We start from the raw sequence: 13,274 nt of genomic DNA, 5'->3' as shown, positions 1-13,274 counted from the left end.
CATTAAATGAAAGGAAGCGTCCCACACTGGTATGCAGTCTTGACTGAAATAGCAATCCTGAAAAGCATTCGGTGCAGTGCGCAGCCATGCCCTTGTTTACAACTATACCCCTTCAGTTTCTGATATACACGCCCGCCAGGATGTGCAGACTATTTCGGGGAGATTATTCAAATTAACCTAGAGATCCATTACGCGATAATAAAGTCATCTGGATTCTTCTATTCAACTGGCCATGCGGCGGTCAAGGCCAAGAACAATGAAATTGCCAAGTCGTTCACATCGGGCGCTCGTCAGCACGATTTCCCGTTATAGTGGCCGTCAATTATCACCCAAACAATGTTGCGCAAGGCGGGATGACGTAATCAAGCAATGATGCATTGGGGATTAATTCTACTAAAGATATATTGTGATGTCTAAAGCAGTCACTTCCATTTCAAAGTACACCATTAGTAAAAAAGCTCATTTAAAACGTCTGATGCTTCCTTCAATATATTCAAACGTGGATAAATCTATTAAACGGCATGATGAGCCCTTATTTTTTCCCGCGAAGTCTTGTTCGCATAAAAAGTCTTAAAGCTGGGTAAAGATCGGTAAATTTAAAAAGCGTTTTCCACAGAGCGGCCGAGTGACGCCAGAAGCATTTGTGCGTCTAGATGCAGCTTACTTACATGAGACGTTGGGATTCAAATTCTGCACGAAGTAGGGGGCTAATTCCCGTCCATTTCTCCCGACAGAATGTGTGGACGGTGCCGGCCAAGTCAGACCGCATGGCTCCACCTGGACCAGCGCTGACGGCTGCACACACTACACCTGCGACAACGGCCACATCTCCACCACCACAGTTGACTGTGCTCCGCCTCCTGGTCCTAACTGCGTGCCAGTACTAGTAGCGGGACAGTGCTGTCCCAACTACAACTGCCATAACTCACGTGAGCTGAAGCCCGCTACCGGTTTACGAAAGGTTCCATGGAGGTTGGTCGCGGCTATTCGGTTATCAGTTCCGCAGTTAACCGGCCCGCCTATTTTTGACCAGTTCGTGGGTAATTACCAATGACTAATGTTGGAGCCAAGAACTAGTGTTACTTCTGTTCTTTTTTAACTTCTGTAAGTATGCCAGGTCCTAGGAATATTTGCAAGGTGTTGAAAGACGGCGCAGTGAACGCATGTTTGCTGGGGTCTGGCATGCAGCGTCAGAGCCAAGCAATATCAATCAGTCGCGGAAAAATGGTCATGGTAACGAGCATAATGAGGACTGTGTTCAAATGCAACACTACTAATCGTACGTAAAAATGCGCCTCACGCTCAAACTCCCGACGCAGTTGCAATCCTCGCTTACACACTTAAGACATGCACACAGGAATAAGGGCGGCGGCACATGCCCCCGAAGTCCGCACCGAGAAATGTCGATCGCTCACAATTAAAAACAGGCAACACCTGACGCCAATCCCTTGCTATTATGGCTTCACGCGCATTCGGCTACTGATGATATAGCTCACATTAGGGCGGGCACCGCAAATAGGGCGGGCACCGCGGTGGATCCGATCCCGTAAAACTGCTTTCACAGACTCGCAGCTTAACCACTACACTACCTGTACCCCGGAACAAACCTTGCTTGATCTCTCTCGACAGCCTGTGTGGATGGCACCGGCCAAGACAGACCGCACGGCTCCACCTGGAACAGCGCTGATGGCTGCACACACTATGCCTGCGACAACGGCCACATCTCCACCGCCATAGTTGACTGCGCGCCACCTCCTAGGCCTAACTGCGTGCCAGTGCCGGTGCCAGGACAGTGCTGCCCCAGCTACAACTGCAGCGATAGCACCCTGGCACCATGCACGCACGCCGGCAGGACGTACCCGGACGGCGCGCAGTTCCCCGACAACGAGGACCACCCGTGCTCGGTGCTCGAGTGTGACGACGGCACGGTGCGCGTGGTGCTGCCGCCGCCCCAGTGTGCGACGCTCACGTGCGTCGATCCCCAGCAGGCGCCAGGCCAGTGCTGCCCTGTGTGTCCCGCAGGTGAGTGATGTATGCAGTGTTCCCCCAGGTGACGGACTAAGCATGCAGTGTAGTAAACATGAAGGCCGGCTTGTGGTGCCTGTAGTGTCTTGCAGGCAAGGGACGTGTGTAGCACCCGGTAGGTTCTGATACTGTATGGATTGTCCCGAAGACGCGGGACCGGTCGGCGTTGATAATCTCACGTGTGGTGGCGGGGAAGATCTTATGGTGCTCACTGTGGTCCTCCATCGTGGCCCTTGCGCTGTGAACGTTGTTCGACAATGAGTTTCGTGCTGTCTGCAGTGTCTCACACGTGGGGAGGTGGTATGGTGTCTGCAGTGTCCCACAAACATGAAAAGACGGCGTGTTATCTGCAGTGTCCCATACGTGAACAGGCGGTATGTCTGGAGTGCCTCACACGAGAGGAGGCGGTATGTTGTCTGAAGTGTCTCACACGTTGGGGAGGCGGCGTGTTGTCTGCAGTGTCCCAAACGTGAAGAGGTGGTATGATGTCTGCAGTGTCTCATACGTGGGGTGGTGCTGTGATGCTGTCTGCAGTGTCCCACATGTGGGGACGTGGTTTAGTGCTGTCTACAGTATCCTAAACAAAACCACGCCATGTTTCCATGGAAACGTTCCAACGTGAGCAAGGATCTCGTTGTCCCAGCTAGCCAACTCCCACCGACGCCTATATGATACTTCTGACGTGCCACGGCGACATCAGGGTCTCACACGCCGGAGACCTCAGAGCGTACCTATCGCTTTTCCCAGAGGGTTGCGTGGACTCGGCCGGTGTCACGCACGCCGTCAACTCGGTCTACCTGGACGGGCTCGACACGCCGGGAGACTGTTACGTGTGCGCAGCCGGCAGCCCGCCGCAGCCACTGCTGGTGCAGAACGTGGCGCGCAGTTGTCCGCGCGCGCCGCCCGGCTGCAACGAGACGTTCGAGGAGGGCCGGTGCTGCCCAACCATCAGCTGTCCGGACGGTGAGGGCTGCTCGGGCGCGGCGGTGGAGAAGGTGGCAGTAACAGGACAAAAGTGAGCGCACATGTCACGCACGCCCGACATAGCCGTGTTTACTCCCGTCAGGGCCGACCGTCAGGTGGAGGTGAAACTCTCCGCTGCCTGCGGGGTACTGTATGTGACACCGACCGGTCGGACGGCCAGCACTCACCGCTGAAGGCCTCCAGATGTCACTGACTTGACAAGCTCTTCTCTAAATTTAATGAGCCCATTTCCTTCGCCGTCGACCTAGGCCACTTTGAGAACAGCGGCGTGTCACTCTACACCATTTCTGTCGCTTCACTTCGATGCAGTTTTGACAACAGCATAAACAAGGCACCGGACACAGCAGGTCACCTTGCCTTTCCACACGCAGGCGATCCATGCATCTTCGAGGGCGTGGCGCACGCGCCGGGAACGCAGTGGATGGACGATCTGGCGCGGCCCTGCGTCACGTACACCTGCGTGCTGGGCGTGGCCGTCCAGGTGGGGCGAGTCGAGTGTGCGCCGCTGCCGGACGGCTGCAGCGCCTTGTACACGGACGGCTTCTGCTGTCCCGAGCACTACTGTCCCGGAGGTGAGGTCAGACGTGACGTCACAGGGCCACCAGGACTAGCAACCATACCCAACTCTCGTCCCGAGCACGCTGCTGCCACAGTGTCCCATTCCTCGTCCAAAATGGGCACAAAGCATGCAAATACAAAGTCATGCTATTAGACGGGCTTCCCAGCCGCCTGCGCATCCAGATTCTGGAGGTTGCTCATCTGTTGCTCATTGACATCGAACCTTAGAATTCTGCCCTGTCCAATTGATTCGTCATGCCCTAAGCCTATAAATACTGGCTTACCCGCCGCCTGGTTCCATGATGATTAGCCGAACCTAAGTGATGGGAGGACCGACAGACAGCAAACCAAGAGCTAAAGGTACAACAGTGCGGAAAATATATGCATACTTGCCACGCAAGCAGCCGTATATTTCCCCACCGCGCTGTCGCCGTAAGCTGTGCCCCTCCTATCACGGAGAGCGCGTCCTGTGGTAGAGTGCACACCTCCTTTGTCGGGGAGTGTACTTCCTCTGACAGAGAGCGCGCCTCCTGTGGCGGAGAGCGCGGCTTCTCTGGCGGAGAGCGCGCCCCCTGTGGCGGAGAGCGCGCCGTGACCGGTCTGGCCGTGCCGCCAGCGCCGTGCACGCACGCCGGCCAGCAGCACGACGACGGCACGTCGTGGCCGCAGGACCCGGTGCGGCCGTGCACCATCCTGTCTTGCCACGACGGCCACGTGCTCTCGGAGGACGTGTCGGACCAGTGCGCGCCGCCGCCGACTGGGCCCGGTACCTGCACGCCTGCGCACGTTGACTACCAGTGCTGCCCGGTCCACGACTGCGTGCAGGGTGAGTGCGCTCGTCGCGCTGGGCTCCAGCGGCGCATCCGTCCGAGACGGGTGGCCTGCCGCGAGTGAGAGCTGTGCACACGTCACGGTAGGCGATGCAGATAGCTGCCCACTGGACGCGTTATACGCGCTGTATTCTGAATACCGTGTGATACATCCATTGGGAATGCCGTGCCAGCAATACTGGTGAAAAAGACTTCAGTGACCCCTACCGGGAAAAGATTTGCCCCATTCGGTGGTAGAAAACACTAAAGGATCGCGTCCGCCGGTCGGCAGCCACGTGCGAGTACAACGGCACGACATACAGCGAGGGCGACACGTGGCCGGACAACGAGACGTTCCCGTGCAAGCGGTTCAACTGCACGCTGAACGGACCGATTAAGGTGGCCGACTACGGAGCCCACTGTCCACCACAGCCCAACCCGCACTGCACCGGGCTACGCGCGCCTGGATACTGCTGTAAACAGTGGAATTGTCCCGATGGACCCAAAAAAGTGCCAGAAGAACCGCATATTGGTAAGCTATGGTGACGGCTAAGAACGTTGACAGTGTCTCGGTGAGTTCTGGCGACGGCTAAGAACATTGACGGTGTGCCGGTGGGTTCCAGCGACGGCCCCGAAGCGTCAGTAATCAGATATGAGCAGGTGACCGTTGCCAACGGCAGCAGCGGCGCCGAGTTTCTGTGACAGCAAGTACGATTCAATTTCCCAATGATCCACTAGACCTGATTCATCTCTTAAAGAGTGCAATAGTTTTACGCCTCTGAAAATGCGACTACGGTTGAAATTGCAAAGGGCATTTACTCCCTAGCTTACGCACTATTTGAAACATTTTCTGCACAGTCAAACAGACCCAAGCAAGCCCCGTGCTCTGTCCACAGGAATGTCCCTCCCCCCCCCCCCCCCCCCAGCTCAGAAACACGCAACGCCGGGGCTAATCCCCGTCTATTTCTCTCGACAGACTGTGTGGACGGCACCGGTCAAGTCAGGCCGCACGGCTCCACCTGGACCAGCGCTGACGGCTGCACACACTACGCCTGCGACCACGGCCACATCTCCAATAGCACAGTTGACTGCGCGCCGCCTCCCAGGCCTAACTGCGTGCCAGTGCCTGTGCCAGGACAGTGCTGTCCCAGCTACAACTGCAGCGACAGCAGTCTGGCACCATGCACGCACGCCGGCAGGACGTACCCGGACGGCGCGCAGTTCCCCGACGACGAGGACCGCCCGTGCTCGGTGCTCGAGTGTGACGACGGCACGGTGCGCGTGGTGCTGCCGCCGCCCCAGTGTGCGACGCTCACGTGCGTCAACCCGCAGCAGGCGCCGGGCCAGTGCTGTCCAGTGTGTCCCGCAGGTGAGCGCCGGCTGGTGTTTGTAGTGTCCCGCAGATGAGGGCCGGCTGGTGTTTGTAGCCTACCTCATGTGAGCTTGTGTTGTCTGCAAGGTCCCGCAGATGAGGGCCGGCTGGCGCTTGTAGTGTCTCGTTGGTGAAAAGCCTCTCAAGTGTTCCCCGTGTGACGGACATATGTAGTGTTCCCGCAGGTGAGGGGCGTATGTAGTGTTCTACAGATAAAGACCGCGTGGTGTTGTCTGCAGAAATCCGTAGGTGGGGACCGTCCGTAATGTCCCGCACCAGATGGCCACCTGTAATGTCCCGCACGTGAAGAACGTCTGTAGTGTGGTGTAGGTGAGCGCCGGCTGGCGTCTGTTGTCTGGCTGGTAAAAATCGCTGGTAGGGCCACGCGGGTAAGGGACATCTGGTTTTGTAAGCAGTGTTCCCCAAGTGAGGGATCTCTAGCGTTGTCTTCAGTGTCACGCAAGCAAGGGACATCTGTAGTGCCCCGCAGACACGGGATGTCTGTGGTGCCCCGCAGGTGAATGGCGTATGTAGTGTGCCGCGGGTAAGGGACGCTGTAGTGCCGCCTAGGTGAACAACATCTAGGGTTATATGTAGTGTCCGAAAGGCAGGATCGTCCGTTGCTGCATGCATTGTCCCGAAGACGCGGGACCGCCCGGTGCTGATAACCACAGTTGGGGTGGCGGGGGAGGTCTTATGATGCTGTCTGTGATTCCCATTGTGGGTCTGGTGCTATGTGCATTGTTCGACAATGACTTGGTGTTGCCTGCAGTGTCCCAAACACAATCGTTGTCTCTTGTCTCAATGAAAACGCTCCGAAGTGAGCAGGGATCTCGTTGTCCCAACTAGCCAACTCCCCACCGGCGCCGCAATAACACTTCTGACGTGCCACGGTGACCTCAGAGCGTGCCTATCGCTTTTCCCAGAGGGTTGCGTGGACTCGGCCGGTGTCACGCACGCCGTCAACTCGGTCTACCTGGACGGGCTCGACACACCGGGAGACTGTTACGTGTGCGCAGCCGGCAGCCCGCCGCAGCCACTGCTGGTGCAGAACGTGGCGCGCAGTTGTCCGCGCGCGCCGCCCGGCTGCAACGAGACGTTCGAGGAGGGCCGGTGCTGCCCAACCATCAGCTGTCCGGACGGTGAGGGCTGGTCGGGCGCGGTGGTGGAGAAGGTGGCAGTAACAGGACGGAACTGAGCGCACATGTCACGCACGCCCGACATAGCCGTGTTTACTCCCGTCAGGGCCGACCGTCAGGTGGAGGTGAAACTCTCCGCTGCCTGCGGGGGACTGTATGTGACACCGACCGGTCGGCCGGCCAGCACTCACCGCTGAAGGCCTCCAGTTGTCACTGACTTGACACGCTCTTCTCTAAATTTAATGAGCCCATTTCCTTCGCCGTCGACCTAGGCCACTTTGAGAACAGTGGCGTGTCACTCTACACCATTTCTGTCGCTTCACTTCGATGCAGTTTTGACAACAGCATAAACAAGGCACCGAACACAGCAGGTCACCTTGCCTTTCCACACGCAGGCGACCCGTGCATCTTCGAGGGCGTGGCGCATGCGCCGGGAACGCAGTGGATGGACGATCTGGTGCGGCCCTGCGTCACGTACACCTGCGTGCTGGGCGTGGCCGTCCAGGTGGGGCGAGTCGAGTGTACGCCGCTGCCGGACGGCTGCAGCGCCCTGTACACGGACGGCTTCTGCTGCCCCGAGCACGACTGCCCCGGAGGTGAGGCCGGACGTGACGTCACAGGGCCACCAGGCAGGGAAGCAGTGGTTCGCGGGCTCTGCGGGCGCACTCATATCCAGGGTGAGGTCCCTAAGCCCGACGTCTCACTCATGCTGTCAGATGTCGAGCTTCTCAGCCACCTGCGCAATGTTTTGTTGGTTGTCGATCCGTTGCGCATTGACACCGAACCTTGAAATTCAGGCCTACGTTACCGATGTGGCGGAGGGCGCGCCTCCTGTGGCGGAAAGCGCGAGTCCTGTCACAGAGAACGAGCTTCCTGTGGCGGAGACCGTGCCCCCTCTGATGGAGAAGGCGCTCCCCTTGGGGGAGAGCGCGGCTCCTCTGGCGGAGAGCGCGCCTCCTGTGGCGGAGAGTGCGGCTTCTCTGGCGGAGAGCGCGCCTCCTGTGACGGAGAGCGCGGCTTCTCTGGCGGGGAGTGCTCCTCCTGTGACGGAGAGAGCGGCTTCTCTGGCGGAGAGCGCGCCTCCTGTGGCGGAGAGCGCGGCTTCTCTGGCGGAGAGCGCGCCTCCTGTGACGGAGAGCGCGGCTTCTCTGGCCGAGAGCGCGCCTCTTGTGGCGGAGAGCGTGCTTCTTGTGGAGGAGAGTGCACCTCCTGTGGTGGAGAGCGCGGCTTCTCTGGCGGAGAGTGCACCTCCTGTAGCGGAGAGCGCGGCTTCTCTGGCGGAGAGCGCGCCTACCGTGGCGGAGAGCGCGGCTTCTCTGGCGGAGAGCGCGCCTACTGCGGCGGAGAGCGCGGCTTCTCTGGCGGAGAGCGCGCCCCCTGTGGCGGAGGGCGCGCCGTGACCGGTCTGGCCGTGCCGCCAGCGCCGTGCACGCACGCCGGCCAGCAGCACGACGACGGCACGTCGTGGCCGCAGGACCCGGTGCGGCCGTGCACCATCCTGTCTTGCCACGACGGCCACGTGCTCTCGAAGGACGTGTCGGACCAGTGCGCGCCGCCGCCGACTGGGCCCGGTACCTGCACGCCTGCGCACGTTGACTACCAGTGCTGCCCGGTCTACGACTGCGTGCAGGGTGAGTGCGCTCGTCGCGCTGGGCTCCAGCGGCGCATCCGTCCGAGACGGGTGGCCTGCCGCGAGTGAGAGCTGTGCACACGTCACGGTAGGCGATGCAGATAGCTGCCCACTGGACGAGTTATACGCGCTGTATTCTGAATACCGTGTGATACATCCATTGGGAATGCCGTGCCAGCAATACTGGTGAAAAAGACTTCAGTGACCCCTACCGGGAAAAGATTTGCCCCATTCGGTGGTAGAAAACACTAAAGGGTCGCGTCCGCCGGTCGGCAGCCACGTGCGAGTACGACGGCACGACATACAGCGAGGGCGACACGTGGCCGGACAACGAGACGTTCCCGTGCAAGCGGTTCAACTGCACGCTGAACGGACCGGTTAAGGTGGCCGACTACGGAGCCCACTGTCCACCACAGCCCAACCCGCACTGCACCGGGCTACGCACGCCTGGATACTGCTGTAAACAGTGGAATTGTCCCGATGGACCCAAAAAAGTGCCAGAAGAACCGCATATTGGTAAGTTCTGGTAACAGCCGAGAACTTTGAGAGTATCCCAGTAAGTCCTGGTGACGGCTGAGAGTGGTCAAGGTGGCCCAGTGAGTCCAGGCAATGGTCCGGCGCTTGCCGTCCCGGTGAGCTCTGGTGAAGTTGAGAACGTCAAGTGTCCCAGTGAGTCTCGGTAATGGTCCGGCGCTCAGTGTCCCAGTGAGTTCTAGCGACGGCTGACAACGGTGAGTGTGCCGATGAGGGGTACTGGTAGTTGTTGGGAAAGTCGACAGTGTCCCGGTGAGTTCCGGTGACGGCTAAGAACGTTGACAGTGTCCCGGTGAGTCCCGGCGACAGTTAAGAACGTTGACAGTGTCCCAGTGAGTTCTGGCGACGGCTAAGAACGTTGACGGTGTCCCGGTGAGTCCCGGCGACGGTTAAGAACGTTGACGGTGTACCGGTGAGTTCCGGCGACGCCTAAGAACGTTGACGGTGTCACGGTGAGTTCCGGCGACGGCTAAGAACGTTTACAGTGTACCGGTGAGTTCCGGCGACGGCTAAGAACGTTAACGGTGTCCTGATGGGTCCCGGTGACGGCCCGAAAGCATCAGTAATCAGGTATGAGCAGGTGACCGCTGGCTACGACAGAAGCGGAGCCAAGCTTCTGTAACGGCACGATGGGGTTCATTTTTCCGGTTGACCTGATTTATATTTTACGCAGCGACAATTTTGCGCCTCAGGCTGCTTAAAACCACACACGCGTATGGCGTGTGTGTGTGTGTGTGTGTGTGTGTGTGTGTGTGTGTGTGTGTGTGTGTGTGTGTGTGTGTGTGTGTGTGTGTGTGTGTGTGTGTGTGTGTGTGTGTGTGTGTGTGTGTGTGTGTGTGTGTGTGTGTGTGTGTGTGTGTGTGTGTGTGTGTGCGTGCGTGCGTGCGTGCGTGCGTGCGTGCGTGCGTGCGTGCGTGCGTGCGTGCGTGCGTGCGTGCGTGCGTGCGTGCGTGCGTGCGTGCGTGTGTGTGTAGTGCATGAATGTGGTGCGTGTGTCCCTACTGCCGCGAGCCCTATGCCGCTTCCATTTAAGAACTTGCGAGTGCGATACGTCTTCTTAGCATTTTGTTTCCGGGCGCCTACCTTTCACCGACTACACACGGACTCCACGACGTTCTCACAGACCATGGCCCGCCCAGCCGGCAGTGCCGCCTGTAAGTTCTCGTAACGCCGTCCCCTCGTGTCCCGCAGACTGCGTGGTGAACGGCACCGTGTACAGCAACGACCAGACGTGGTGGGCAGAACCGCACCGGCGGTGCTTGCTGTACGCCTGCCGCCACGGTGCCATGGTGCTGCTGAAGAGCCTGCTGCCGTGCCCTGCCGTGCCCGCCAACTGCACGCCGCTGTACCAAGGCACCGACTGCTGTCACTATAAGTACACTTGCACCAGCTGTATGTTCGACACGCTCGGTAACCTGCTCCGCAGGGCCAGGCGCCGGTAGGCGCATGAAGTCCAACGGCAGCGACGGCGGCCGGTGGTTCACCGTGTCATCGGAGGTCCTCAGCCGACATCGACGGCATTATACGATGTGTGAGGCGTTTATTTTGCTGGATTAGCACCAGAATACATATATTGTTCGGAGCCATGATACGTTTGATAAAATGGTGATATACAAAACGGAATAAAATTGGGTGTTTATGAGGAGCAAATAAGTTCTGTGGCGAGGACAAAACAGTGGTGCGCAAGGATGTCAAAGTCTTATTCAATTCTAACGTTTTTTCTTGTTAACGTTTATGTTAACTAGATTACTGATCGCTCATCCATCAGCCAGCAGTAGAGTCAAAACCCAATACAAAATCACGATCGTCGGCATATTCTGCAGTCACGAACCATCCGAATCACTAAAGGAAACACGTCCGAAAATCGCTACTGATGATTATGATGATGATTTGGGGTTTTAGTGCGCATCACAAACAGTAAGGTGACATGAATGCTGCTTCCATAATGTATTGTGCTTTCTGCCACGCAACAGCTGACTGATGAAGCACAAAATGTAACGGAAACTAACTCATTTGAAAAATTTCAGCGCATGAATAGAACGCAACGAAGGTTACTCCGCATCAGGTTACTGAAAAAGCAAAGGTCATAACACTACTAAGACATGTTTCGCCACCTCCACTGCAGTTGTGAGAGACATACTCAACTGACAGATTGCAGTTAGTCATTTTGGATAGCTTGTAAAAATGGGGTCGTGCATGGAGCATCAGTACAAGCCGACGGTGCAAATCAACACCAGCGCAAGCCAGCCCCCACCAGGGTTCGTTATTAGCACAACCGCTCCACGGCGAACTTTTCCTTTTAGCCCATAGGGTTCACGTGTTAAAGACCTGCTTTTCACGGAGCTGTAAACCCAGTTCTATCTGGCCAATTTCGATGCAACCGGTGCCAACGAAAGATTGTTTAATTGTCTTGAGCCGATCCAATGACCTTTTTTGTCTGAAGGCCAACTCCCACGGCGTACCGGGTCAAAGTTTTGGGTCATCGTACGCCGTGGATGTTCCGACTATCGCGACATGACCGATGATGTCAGTAGCTTAGTCGATGCATCGGGCTCCAGGTCTATCAAGGCCTGCATGCCTGGTCTTAACGTGACTTAACATCTCTCACAGCCAACTTTTGGTACTTCACTGCCCTTCCCTCACAAAAACGTTGGATAAACATTACTTCCAGTGAAAGAAAACATCGAAAACATAGCTACATCCTAGCCCGTCATCCTACATAGCTAAACGGCCTGATCCAACCACTAAGTAATTTGAACATAAGTGAGACAAGCATACACGATTGCACAAACCCCCGTCGCATCCGATGCATACCTACAACGATGCTGATCATGGATGTAGGAACGGAGAGGGACGGAGGGGTCATGCCCCCCCCCCCCCCCCACACACACACATACACTTTTCAAGGCGGGGGAGGAAAGTTAATTGCCCCCCTCCCACTTTCAGATTAGGGTTGCATTTGGCTTACTTTTGCACTACATTAAACATGCACGCCGATTTACCTAGTTCAGCAGCCATCTCCCTTCACATGCGCCATCTTTTTTGTTTGCTCACTAGCTATCGCTTAGTGCTACAGCCGCAAGGCCGGCGCCGCATGGCCTGGAGATTGCAACGCCGGACGTCGAGGCTGTTGTTGGTATGACTTGCGAGCGCGCATGTTCAGGACCATATTACGTAGTTTTCTTATCAGTTATCAGTTCTGACAGGATCTTGAGGATTTCAAGACGAACATGGGTTAGCCATGTTAATACAAATTAGGAACCCCATTTCAGCCACAATCCACGGTCAGGGAGAACTCAATATATCTGAAGAACACAGAAAAACACGGAGCTGGAGTCTATGTGGCAGTTATTGGACTACCTGCGGTGATCCGTGATGTTGCTGCGTCAATGAGGGTTCCTGTGCTGATCCGGGGCTAACTGCGACGGTCAGAAGGCCTCCCGTGTCAGGGATGGGCACCATGTGACATGATATATCCTTATAATGGCCTCCGGATCGACCAAGAGATCCCGCCCCGTGTTACCTGAATGATAACCAGAAGACACTTCGCGATGGGACGGAATGGCCCTTCAGTCCTTACCGGAAACGGTAATGTACCCCTGGCGTTCTACTCAAGAGGCCCCTTACCCGGAAGGAAATAAGGGGTCTCATTATTGTTGAGTAGAGCGGGGGTCTTATCATTATTGAACAGGGTGGGTAGAAATGAGCTTAAAAATACGAGCAGGGCCATGCCATGTTTGCCTGCGAACGTTGGTTTTTTCAAAATGTATTATTGACACAAATTACACCAAAAGGCTTGAACATGCCCGCCCGCAACCTGGAGAGCAAGAACGTGGATGGTATGGGTTGCAACTTACGTAAAACCGAAAAGTTTCGGCCAATGCAAGTGCCACCAGACGGCGGGTGCAGTGCTAATCTGTCTTCTGGGTAGATAAATAGCTGCAAAGGCACGAAAAATGGAGATTCTACCTTCACTCTTCCAGTTCAACCACCAGATTCCAGCCCCACTGCGCTGTGCTTTAAGAGCCAATCCGTTCTTTTCATCAGTCTAAAAATTGCACACGTGAAATATGCGCTCAGCTCAGCTGCTGAAATATGCTATACTGCCCTCTAAATGCAAGATCTGATGTCATGAAGCGTTCAAGGATACTTTGTTCAAAAGCGTCGTCCTTTTCGTCCACCCTTTGGTCACAACTTAGTATTAGCTGCTGGGCCGACGCTGC

The 13,274-nt window shown here is 56.6% G+C and overlaps 1 protein-coding gene across 1 annotated transcript in view; it reads left to right on the top strand.

Moving 5' to 3' along the window:
- The window catches only part of LOC119098053 (zonadhesin), a 67,048-nt gene extending 54,832 nt beyond the window's left edge, over window positions 1-12,216 (top strand). Inside the window, exons 46-57 of the mRNA XM_037220981.1 lie at window positions 735-929; window positions 1,630-2,022; window positions 2,773-2,988; window positions 3,381-3,581; window positions 4,184-4,393; window positions 4,669-4,908; window positions 5,353-5,745; window positions 6,675-6,890; window positions 7,283-7,483; window positions 8,309-8,518; window positions 8,794-9,033; window positions 10,243-12,216. Coding sequence (XP_037076876.1) covers window positions 735-929; window positions 1,630-2,022; window positions 2,773-2,988; window positions 3,381-3,581; window positions 4,184-4,393; window positions 4,669-4,908; window positions 5,353-5,745; window positions 6,675-6,890; window positions 7,283-7,483; window positions 8,309-8,518; window positions 8,794-9,033; window positions 10,243-10,493 — 2,966 coding nt within the window. The 3' untranslated portion in view covers window positions 10,494-12,216. The remainder of the gene's footprint in view (window positions 1-734; window positions 930-1,629; window positions 2,023-2,772; window positions 2,989-3,380; window positions 3,582-4,183; window positions 4,394-4,668; window positions 4,909-5,352; window positions 5,746-6,674; window positions 6,891-7,282; window positions 7,484-8,308; window positions 8,519-8,793; window positions 9,034-10,242) is intronic.
- The last annotated feature ends 1,058 nt before the right edge of the window (window positions 12,217-13,274 follow it).

The sequence above is a fragment of the Pollicipes pollicipes genome, unplaced genomic scaffold (genome assembly GCF_011947565.3).
Source record: "Pollicipes pollicipes isolate AB1234 unplaced genomic scaffold, Ppol_2.1 Scaffold_4740;HRSCAF=5597_pilon_pilon_pilon, whole genome shotgun sequence".
NCBI classification, from domain to species: domain Eukaryota; kingdom Metazoa; phylum Arthropoda; class Thecostraca; order Pollicipedomorpha; family Pollicipedidae; genus Pollicipes; species Pollicipes pollicipes.
This window is presented reverse-complemented; position numbering and strand designations above follow the sequence as displayed.